The 12,019-nt window shown below is 37.1% G+C and overlaps 1 protein-coding gene across 2 annotated transcripts in view; it reads left to right on the top strand.

Annotated features, from left to right (window-relative positions):
• ITGB8 (integrin subunit beta 8) overlaps positions 1-9,388 on the top strand; it is a 46,842-nt gene extending 37,454 nt beyond the window's left edge. For both annotated transcript variants that reach the window (XM_061997170.1, XM_061997168.1), the window contains 4 exons: positions 1,052-1,277; positions 2,732-2,835; positions 3,933-4,096; positions 4,190-9,388. In XM_061997170.1, the coding sequence (XP_061853154.1) occupies positions 1,052-1,277; positions 2,732-2,835; positions 3,933-4,096; positions 4,190-4,312 (617 nt within the window). In that variant the 3' untranslated portion in view covers positions 4,313-9,388. The remainder of the gene's footprint in view (positions 1-1,051; positions 1,278-2,731; positions 2,836-3,932; positions 4,097-4,189) is intronic.
• Positions 9,389-12,019: the final 2,631 nt, after the last annotated feature.

The raw sequence follows: 12,019 nt of genomic DNA, 5'->3' as shown, positions 1-12,019 counted from the left end.
CCAGCGCTATGGGTGAGCAGTGTGGGATATTTTCTCGTGCAGAGCCTTGCTCTGATATATGTTACGATTCTCTTCCCACCTCCATTTCGCCCAGCCCAGACAAGAAAAGAGGCAGACTATACCTTTGCTTCACTTCCATTTAGGGAATCCTGTCTTTTAGATGAGACTTTCTCCCTACAGCTGCTCTGCGGATCTGTGGAGCAGAAGAAGGGCCATTATAGTTTGCCTGAACTTAGTAACTGCTGAGGAATAGCTGAGGATACCTCATGAGATTTGCTAGGCCTGTCTGTGCTTTATGTGGTCTCTGTATTTCCTAAAGGTGCTCTCACACACTGTAAAAAAGGTGACTAAACATTATCAGCATGTCAGTTGTACACCTGCCTAAGTGCTAGAACATGGAAAACATATGGATTTTGCCCTAAGGCTCCCATTGTTTTGCCTGGAAAATTGTAAAGGCCACCAGAGGTTCTTTATAGCAATTGAATCCTTGAGGCTGTGCATTTTCAGTTCTTGTCAAACTACCTACAGTTCATAACCACAGCATAGCCACCTGTCCAGCTCAGTCATCTCTCCTTCAGAAAGGCAGAAAAGCAGTGCTGTGCTTCTGAAGAGAAAGGGAGAGAAAAGAAAGCAACCAGGCATATGCACATGAACTTGATACTACTCTATTCCCTGAGTTGTGCTGTTTATTTCAACTGAATGCTTTCTTGATAAAAAGAAATTTTTTTGACTTGGCTGAAGACTGTTTTCCTGACCATTGTGTAATTTTTAATCCTTATTGCTTTGATCCAAGCCAACAGGAAAAATTCTAGCTAAAGGTTTTAGGATGACATCAAGGTAGCATCTTTTGCTCAACAACAAACACTAGCCATAAGTATGTATCATGGTGCTAATTTCAACTCAAATTACAAACTTTAAAACAAATTAGCAAGCCAAGGTCTGAATTAGTTCTGGTTAATGTAAAACAACTGCAATTCAAATGAATGTATATAAAAATTTACTTCCTATATGTTCATAAAAGCATACGACTCAAGACTATCTGATGTTGTAGGTAATGGTGAATGTGAAGCTGGTAAATGCAAATGCTTTGCTGGCTGGGAAGGTGACCGTTGCCAGTGCTCATTACAATCAGCAAAGCACTGCCTGAATTCAAAGGGCCAGATTTGCAGTGGAAGAGGAAAATGTGTATGTGGAAGGTGTGAGTGCTCAGATCCAAGAAGCTTTGGCCGTTTGTGTGAATATTGCCCTACTTGTAACAAAGCCTGTGAAGAAAACTGGTATGTTTTTTGTGCTAGACTTGACTTCTTAACTCTGTAGTGTTCAAACAAGAAAAAATATTTCTGCTTGACTAGATGTGTGATATATTTCTTAGATGTTTTAACGGTAGGAAATTGAAACAATTCATACTTGAGACTTTATGTAGCTGAGGAGTTCACACTGGCAATTAAGAGAATTATATGTCCATATCTGTGTTCACCAGTCTATGTCCAGATTTCAGCTTTCTGAAGTCAAAGGAGATGTGTTCCACAAGAATTGTTTTTTCATACATTTATTAAAAGATGATCCTTCATATTAAATCTTCTGGGTAGGAAAAATAAATTTTGAGCTTTAAAAATGGACAATAGATCCTAATCTTGAATGCCACCAAGTCATAGTGTTCTCCAAATTTGTTTTTTTCACATTTCTTGTTCTTCTCAGCTGAAAGAAGGAAGTGGGGAACAAGAGTGGTACTTGTGCATTATCATTGCCATTGGTCAGCAGAGCAGAGCTGATCTTACCCAGAGAACAACATTCTCTAATACTCAGTTTTAAACCACTTATTTAAACTTATTAGTTTTTGCCATGCTAGTTTTAAGGTGCATAATTTTTCTGTACCCATGTGAAAGAAGAGACAGTGTGGAGGTCAAAAGCAGCCCAAGGAAGAGAGAAGCTAGACCAAGCTCCCAGTGGCACACTGAGTGGTGCTGGTTAAAGAGTCAATGAAGCTCTGTCTTTGGGCAGAGCTCTTCTGTACTCTCCTATCAGTACACGTAAGGTTCTGCATCATTTAGTGGCCAAGAGGGTAAGAGATCAGCCTTCTTTTGAAAAGCAAATAGTGACCAAAACAGAATTGTTGTTAGTTTGTATTCACTTGAATTACAGCTCATCTGGTGAATATGCTGGAGAGCCAAGCTGGGCCATGTCTGAAAAGCTGACTGCTAACACTTTACTAGATAAAATGCAGTCAGCTTTGCTGGCTTAACAGTTGTTCAAAGTCACTGTGAAGTGTGTGCCTTCAATAAATTCAGAAGACTGCATAGCCACTGGTCAGGACCGCATTCCTTCACCTACCTCTACTCTTCAGTTTCAGCATGCATCTCAGTGAGATTGGTAGATAAGGAAAGACTGGGACTGAACTGGAGTCTGACAGCTGAAGAAATGATACCAGATCCTTAACTACTTCCCCTGAAAAACTCCCATCACAAAATGCAGAGCTGGGGCCAGATGAAGGTGGCTTGAAGCCAAAGACGTGTTTTACTTTATGACTTCTGACTAGTTGGTTCTTCTAAGAAGCGTAACAGGGATAAAATGCTGAGAGAGGCATTACATTTCAGGAAAAAAAAATGTCGCAATGTTTTTACTAACAACAGGAAAACATTGTGTGTAAGCAATACGTCAGCCTGTTGATACTATCTGCTTAAGGGAAGTGCAGAGAAAAAGATAGGGTTTTAATTACATTTTTATTTTACAGGAATTGTGTTCAGTGCCATCATTCTAGCAATGCATCTCAAGTAAAACTTGACCAATGCACAAACTCATGTGCTTATCTGCTGCATTATACTGACCAAATTTCAGGTATGTGACATTTTCTAGGTAATTTTAATAAGAGATCAAAATCTATTTGGATTAATTGAATTCATCGCTGTTACAATGTCTTTCAAAAGTATGTCATATTATTACAATAATGAAGAAAGAAAGCAGGAAAAAGAGAAAAAATCACTTGTAGCTTCAGAGAAAGTAAAAGATGAATAACAATGGGAAATATGATTGGCAAGCATTGCTAAATCAGATTTCCCAAGTCCTTGAGAAGTCTCATGTAGTAATAATGAATCCTGCCTGAGCAATGCTTAAAGAAATATTTACAAGAATCTGTTATGGCATTTGTATGTTTTATTACATTGAGTATGCTTACTTTATTTGACAGCACCAGAAACAAGCAAGAATGAAGTAGAATGCTTACCTCACATCCCATAATGTTTAAGTATTCCTTTCAAGTATAAAAACTTGCACAGTTCTGAGGGTTGTGGAGGAATGATTTTTTCCTTTAATAAAACCTCATAAAACCTAATCAGCCAATGCTGCAGTAAAAATGGTTACCTTTTGTCACTTCATGTTTTTGCATGACTTTTTATCTTACAGTTCATGCATGAGGAAATTAACTGTGATTACTCTTCTCATATCTTTAGTATTAATTAAGGAAGGTGTATTGTGTGAGAGAGGTCTACTGATAAGGAGAGCACTGGACAAGGATTCAATAAACCACATTTTCTTTCATATTTTGCCAATAATCTGCACTGTAATTTTGTCAAGATTACACCAGCTTAGCCCCATACATCTCTAACACTTGATCTCTATTTCACCTATAAACTTCCTGGCTTACAGAGAATTTGTGGTGGCCAACACGACGAAGCCTGAGTCTTAGTTCTGTAGATTAAAGGGATGATAATGTCACTATTTTTCTACAGAATTGCCTTTCTTGATACGCCCCACTTCAAAAGCTTATGTATGGCAACATTTCCCCTTAACTTCCCTGAAGTTTTTTTCCCTTAACTTTTTTCAGGTTTGTGTTATATTTGTGCAACATTACTATGAAGTGGTGGATACACCTGTGTTTTGAGGGATGCTCCTACCCCTTCATTAGTCTTTACACTTGTGTTTTCCTTTTGTTGCAGAATGTTTCTCTGGACGAAGCTACTTTAGAGTCTTTTGCATAATCTTTATAGTTACCTTTCTGATCGGGTTGCTTATTGTCCTTATCATCAGGCAGATAATTCTGCAGGGAAGTAGCAATAAAGTTAAATCGTCAGCTGATTACAGAATATCTGCAACAAAGAAGGTAATTGATTTCAGAGCCATCATATTCAGTAATCTTTTTCTTGTATATAAAAGTTAGCTAATTGTTGATAAAAATTGTATCTTCTCCTTCAAGGATAAGATGTTTCTGCCTACTGTTTGTACAAGAACAGTAACATACAGACGTGACAAACCAGAGGAGATAAATATCGACATCAGCAAGTTACGATTAAATGAAACTTTCAAGTGTGATTTCTGAAGACAGTGTGTTTTCTGCAAATGTCTATTTCCATCCTGCTCGACTTTTTAACAGTTACCTTTTTTGCTCTGTTGGAGTCTTGACTGTTGCTGTATGGTTTTGCATTGTATATTTCGTTGAATACTGTAACAAAGTGACCTGTAAGCATATTCAGGTTAATGTGACTATGTTTGAAACTATAGCTGCTGTTTTTGTGTTTGGGGTTTGGTTTGATTTTTTTTTTTTTTTTTTTGAAAGAGAAATGTGCGTTACTACTGTTCAGGAACGTTAGTGTTGATGTAGCACTTTAGCATATTCTAATTTATTTAGGTATGGCCTAGAATGTAGATATGAACTGGTCCGACAAAGCACTGATCTCACTCTACATGTAGCTGGTCCTGGTGTGCTCTGTGGGAATGGACAAAAACTGTGACTGAAATATTAACGTTGCTGTATATTATAGCGATAGATGAAACTATTAAAACACTCTTAAATAGAGTAAATGGTACTTTTATAGTTTTTTCAGTTGACAAATTCCACTGATTTGTCTGCTTTAGCCTCTTAGCTTTTCCTCATTACTTCTTAAAAATGACTGGATTAAATGAGGGTTTAGTTACTGGTGTGGGTATATAGTTGTGTGTATATACACACACATGCATGAGCACACACAAAGGTAAATTATGTGTATAGTTTTTATATGTATGATGTCACTTAAAGGTAACTTATATATGATAAAGAGTAATTTTTAGCTTTTTTTGTTTCAACATAAATACATTCATAGAAATGTTATGGTATTTGGAAACTGTGTGACTACAGAAAATGAGAGTTCCTCTGTCAAACAGCATAGTCTACGCAATGATCACTGCCAGCTGACTTCACCTTTGGAGTCAGTAACATCAACTCAATTGTGAGTAGATAAATTACACCACAGCTCTGTTGGGTTTGCTAGCTACATGTCAGTGTTTTGCCAAATAAGGGCTTTGTTCATTGTCTACAAGGTCAGATACAAGTCTGATTTTACACAGATGCTCTTTTTTCTATATAAGTTAGTTGATGGGATTATTTTTTGTGAATTCTTACATAACCACTTCAATTTTTGTGACTGTACCTTGAGAAATCTGTCCAGTGTGATGTGAAAAAGAACCAGCAATTTGTAAGATGGTGAGAAATTTTCTCAAGGGAACATATTCATTTACTTCATAAATGTAGGATCGAATTCTGCCTTCAGAAATGGGCAAAACTCTTCTAAACACGATGGGACCAATGTAAGCTCATCTGAGAGCAGAATTTGAGCTATAAGGTCATGCAGAGGCATTTTCTTACCCCTGAAACCAGCTGTACAGATAGAAAATGTTTTATGTGCTAATTGGGAGAGTCATCCAATAATCTGATTTACTAACTTTATGCTGCTGAAACCCTATGAAAATCTGATCAACCTTTAATGCACTATGCTGGCAAAGAGAAATATGATCTCAGAAGACAGTATGCGGTATATCATTTTAGCAACAGCAATTAAAAATACTAAGTATTGGTCTGTATCTGTCATAGATAAGAGCTACAGAAACAAAACAAGACCTCTTTATGTGCAGTTTTTAGAAATTAGTATATATTCACATGTCCTATTCGTATTGTTTTTGCAAAGTTCCACTGAAATATGAGGGTTATACATGTGAAAGGAAGTCAGGATGCAGAACAAATGGTAAGTGTTATGTCAATGCTTGTAGTTTCTTGGGTCATGGATCAAGTCAAGCTGAGAAAAATAATGTGGAGACACAGGACACTCCATGAAATTGTCATAAAAGCTTTAGATTTTAGGGTTTCTTTTTCTAAAAATGTAAACTAGACTATTTAATGTGTCTAAAGCAGTCTTCAAAGTTGTCTCTGAGCTTTCTACCATACAGATAAAAATGTTTCATTTAAAGAAAAGTAGTTTCCTTCCACTGATCTTAATTTTAGTGATATCCTAATTGTAATATCTTAATTATGGATTCATTCCCTGTAATCTATCAAGTGTACCTTAAACTTCTAAAACACATACGACTATTTTTGTCCAGTGTAAATTAACAGATTCCAAACTATTGCTTTCAATGGGATAAAGAGAAAATATTGATATTTTTAAATATGTGGGAATCAAAAACCAAAAATGTTGTAAGCTCAGCAGAGAATATCTGAGTATATTACAAAAGATGCAACTATGTTTCATAAAAAGTGTGATTTCTTTTTTTTCAAAAAAAAAGATTCCTCAGAATGTATTTCCCATAATGGCCTTTAAAGCATTTACCAAAGTGTTAGTTAATCTTTTTTATTTTCTTTGGAAATTACTTTTCACTGCTAGAGGAAGTTAAATTATGTGGGTAAGGGACAGTGGAACTGGGTTCTTTGTGGAAGAAAGATTTGAGCTGTAACACCTATCTTCAGACACATTGCACTGTCTCTACTTTCCTTCTGTAGCACTTAGTTGGCATTGCAGTGCTGCTTGTGAAGGGGCATGGCCAATATTTCCTTATCAGACATCTGCCAGAATCTTTAAAATGCTGTGATCAATAGAGCAAGCTCACAGGACGAATTGCTTCTTGCTGTCCTGGGTGGGGGGGAAAGGATCTTAAAAAAAAAAAAAAAAAGTTTATAATAAAAAAGCTTTTGTTGCATCTCCCTCATCGCTTTGCTCTATTGTGAAGGAGGCTAGTGAAAAAGAATAAGCTGCTGCTAATGTGACAGGTCAAGGCTTTTAGAAGGCCCATGGGGAGCTTATACAGAGCAGAATCCTTGGGAGGAGGCTTTGTTTCTAAGGATGGAATCTATCCATGAGAAACTCTGGCTTTGCTTGGTACTTGTTTCCCTCTGCCTTTGACCATGTTTTTCAGAAGAGCTGCTGCAGGAGATGAATAGCCCAACAAAAGCCTTACTATTTGGGGAGCTGTGTTCCCTCAGCACATGACCTTAAATGAGAAAGCAGCCTGTAATTCACAAGGAATTTCCTCAGCAATTGCAGGAGTCTGCTTCCTATAGTGCTTAATATGGGAGATATTAAAGAAGAATCAGTTCATATTAGTTTTCAATATATTATGTGTCAAGATACTTGAAACAAAAGGGGAAGAAATATCTAGCCACATAATAGAATGTTACAAAGTTCTTAAATAAAACATCTTATACTGTGCTTCTTCAAAAAAAAGGAAAAAAAGTCAAATAATTTGACTGCATGCCTATACCTCAAAATATACCAGCAGATTCTGTTGCGTGTCTTCATTGGGTTTTGGAATTTTTTTTCAGATTCATGCCTACAAAAAGAGCTTGTGCGTGACTTTTCACGGAAGGTTTCTGATTGTTAGAATCCATCTGTATAATTTTCAAATTCTAATCCCACTTTTTTTTGCTTTTAACTGTTATTTGTCTAACATTTTAGAAATTACATATTTATGCAGTCAAAGAATGTGCATTTTACTTCAAATTTTTTTAGAGACCCTTAAAATGAGGAAATAATGTTAATTTATCATTTCCAAGCATCATGAGCACGTTAATAACATTGTTACAGGAGTGTGTGGGAAAACTGCTGTTTCATCCAGCAAACGTGCACATGGTATGTGAGGAATTTTCATTGTGCCCAGAAGAAATTCACAAGGAATGTCGAAAGTGAACCTCAAAAAGGAAGGACGTTTGTATAGGCATAGTTTACATTTTATTCATTATTTTCAACTGGAGTTATCTTTTCCTCTCTATGGTGTCATGAAAACCTGCTATGTAAAGTATTATTCAGACTGCAGTGGAAAAAATATTTTCCCAGTCTGATCCGATATTTGTTTCCTGCTTAGTGTGCACACCTAAATGTACATGTGTTGCAAACCATGGGAGGGAACGTGTGAAGCAGCTTCAAGCAAGCCTCAGCCCTAAAGTAGCAATAAGGGCTGGTGATGCCCAAGGCAGAGAGATACGAGGGCACCACTGGGACTCAAAGCAGGACGGCATCCTCAGCAGGTGTGATGTGTCCTATAGTTCCTCACAGCTCTCCTACAGAGATGGTGCTCTGAGACCACGCTTCCCCATTTGTCAGAACAGGAAACTTTTTCAAAGTAGATTGGCTTGGCAGAAATGGTACAGCTTGTGTCCTAGGTGCATGGCCATACATTGGAATGGCACCATGCACAATCCACAACCCTCAGTGCTGCAGGCACCTGTATGCATCAGAAAGTGCTTGCATGTAGCATAGCAAGGGACCGCCCGTAGTACTGTGAACCTCTGTGAAATCTACCCATTGGTTTCCCACCAGCCCCAGGTTTGCCACTAGCTGCCCTCAAGGAATGTGAGCTGTAGCTGGGAAAGGGTGCTTCTCATGGAGGCATTTGTGCTGAGTCAGTGCCGAGTGACGCTTACTCTGCTCTTGACTGTGGTTAAAGCAGAGTGCCAGTGTTCTGCCTGCCCATTTGCAAGATTTATTCGCTAAGCAGAATGGAGCAGTGGCAAAGAAGAACACTACTTTTTAATGATCATCTTGACAGTACTCTGATGCACAGATGTCTCGTGGATCTTACAGACAATAGAAATTTCTGGAGAGGGAGAAAAGGTTAAAATTAGCCTGCATGAATACATTTCTACAGTGAGCCAAATCAGTGGGGTTTCACTGAGTGCAAGCCAGCTCAGAGTGCTTGGCCTTTCAGGGAGGAGAAAGGAAAAAGAAAAAAACTAAAATTAGTAGATTCTTAAGCTTTAGAATTGCTGGTCTGGTTTGCATGTTCTCTTTGTTTCCTTTTCTGCTCACACTCTTAAAAAAAGGTACCTACTTATTTAAAAATAAAATAAATGTCAGGCAATTGTTAAAATAATGGTTTCTACTCAAATCCTACAATTTCATCCTGATATCTGTATTGTGGGGGGGCTGTTTCGGTTGTATTTTGAAGGGAAATGTTGAAAGATTCTTTTGAGAAGGCATTAGTGTTGGATGAATTCACTGTGCTAACATCTTCACTTTTACCTACTACTACTACTTCAAAAAAAAAGCTACTTTAAAGCATCTTACTTAGCAATGGTATGACAGCTAGTAATAATACTTCCATTTTTACCTTTCTATTTAACATATACTACCTTTTTTAAAAAAAGTATAGACAGATAACTGATTTTTCTGTAGATTTTATACATAGAGAATGTTAGTAAGGGAAGAGGTTTTAAATAAATTTGTTACTATTCTTACTGTTCATTTTACATTTTAAATGATAGTTTAAAATCACTACTTTTGTCTGGAAATATATTGAATATTTTATTATTTAAAATAGTATACTTTTATAGCTGTTTATTAATTTCAGTTGACTACTAACTTCTATTTTGGTATTTATTAATGAGTTGATACTGTAGTATATTGAGATGTTTATTTTTCTATCAGAGCTGTAACAACTATGACATAGCATTATTTTAATGCAACATCATTGTACTTGCTCTCTAAAAAATAAAATCAATATTTAATCTATACGGATTTTTCATATGTTTAATGTTTAATATGTCTGTGGTAAGTTAAGGAAAAGATGCTCACCTCCTTTTAAAAATATCAAGCATTTTCATGAAGATATACAAAGATCTGCAAAGGGAAGCATATGATTGCAGTCATTTTTAAATGGAATAATATTGTATCAGGAAATAAAATACAAGGAATATCGTGTTTATCAGATGTAGGCAGACAGATGAATGCATATTCAGGATGAACTTTGAGAAGGTGAGAAGGAACACACTAGTAGTTAGCAGTTTAAAGGTGCAGCTGGTTTACCTTGCACAACCCGACTGAACCGTGAATGCACCAAGAGGTGTTAGCACTTTGTGGGGTACGAGGATGTATTTGTAGAAATGTAATCTATAGGTTGAGGTGGTTACAGTAGCCTTGCTTCTGCTTTGCTCTCTTGGCTGTTGGAGGAGATGCCTTTCTGGCAATGGGTAAATCTGTCCACAGATGCCTCATCAGTGCCACTCACTGCAGGGTTAGGTTGCTTCTTGAGTACTGGTGAAACCTCATCACTAGATTAGGAGGTTAACGTACATTCTGTTCTTGAGCAGAATCAAGAATAACATTTGCTTTGCACAATGCCATGAAATTCCTCATGAAAAGGACAACAGACATGTTGTGTGTAAGAACATTGAAAATTTGTGCTATAAGAACATGAGATAGCTGTGGCACTAAGACCCCTGACAGACATCACTGGGGAAACTAGCTGTTCATGCTTCTAACATGATCTGGTTTTCACTCTAGGGTTGAGAGAGAAAGTTAAAATCAAGAGACAACTGATATATGCCCTGTTATCACATCACTTTGTATCCAGGACTTTACAATAGAAAGAAATGGGAAAACGTGCAAAACAAAACTAGAAAGAAAAATAAGCAGACATCACATGGGCAATCTGTTCATCTGTATTGCTGAATCTATAAATGCAAGAATTATAATCTCAATACATGCCTCATGAGACTGAAGCTGTGAAATGTCCTTTCACAAAGGCAAGAGACGTGAGTCTTCACTGTCACACAGAGCAATCACACGGAATCTGCCCTACAAACTGAGAAATACACATTTTCCTTGAAAGCTCTTTATTGATGGAATATTAATGTCACTGATTCAGAGTAAATCTAAACCTAGATCTGAATTTCAGATGTATAATTTAACCATATAACTTGAGGTACAGACATAGGCCTTCTTTTTGCTTTTGATAGTAATCTTGAAACTAAGGTTAGTGTTAACACTGAAGCATCCTATAGACAGTGATCCTGGCACCAAGCTGTGTTGAATACCCTGTATGTTTTGGAATGATGGTAAGTGATCTATATAAAGTCAGTCTTTCTTCCTATTTGCTGAAATACAGCAATTAAGTCATGCCTGTATACCGTAAAATGTCCAGATAATAACAGATAGGGCTTTGACACTAGTGGCATTGTATTTAGCCTTTTTTTTTTTCTGCATCCACAAGTTGTCAGTGAGGGCACAACAATGCCATAATTTGGCTCTAACGTAACACAACTGCTATTTTGTTACAGATACCATTGACAAGAAAAAACCTTGCTACTCAGTCTCTTCAAAGAGAAAAGAAAACTAAGTTACAGCCTCTAAAGCTGGAGGAGGAAAAAGACCCTGATTTCAGCCATTTTTTTGACACCGGTCATGTAGGTGCATGCTGTTACAGAATTTCTTTCACTGCATAATTCCCTTTGTGGTAGGTGCAGAATTCCATCCAATATACAGAGAGGATGGCATTAGGGATAGTTGTTTTCAGTGAAGATCTGAATATGCATGATGACAACCAGAAGGCAATGATTAGAAGAAGAATTAAAACTTTGTTAACAGACTACATTTAAGTAGTAAGGAGTTAATCTGAAAAGTGGGTGATTTCTTCTGCTTTCAGGTCTACAACAAAGACAAGAATCTTGGAAATACACTTCCGGTACTCTGGGTTTAAATAGTTTAAGTGTATTTTATGAATTAAATAAAAGGTGTAATTTTACAGAAAAACAAGTGGTCCGTGTGTTTGGAGCACGAGTGCTGTAACTGTGTTACAGGTGCTTCTTGGCTGCTCTTCTGCTTAGGAGTCTTGAGGTGGTCGAAGTTGGGTTAGAATGTACAGAATCCATGTTACCTAAGCATAAGCTGCTGGTCTGGTTTATTAGCACTAAAGAGGCCCCAACATTTCTATCTTCTGACCTGTCACCCCTGGGAAACAGTGGACGGTGCCAGAAAGCAGTGTCTTCCTTTTTACAAACCATTCT

The sequence above is a fragment of the Colius striatus genome, chromosome 5 (genome assembly GCF_028858725.1).
Source record: "Colius striatus isolate bColStr4 chromosome 5, bColStr4.1.hap1, whole genome shotgun sequence".
NCBI lineage: Eukaryota > Metazoa > Chordata > Aves > Coliiformes > Coliidae > Colius > Colius striatus.
Note: the sequence above shows the minus strand (reverse complement) of the source record. Positions and strands in the feature narration are given on the sequence as shown.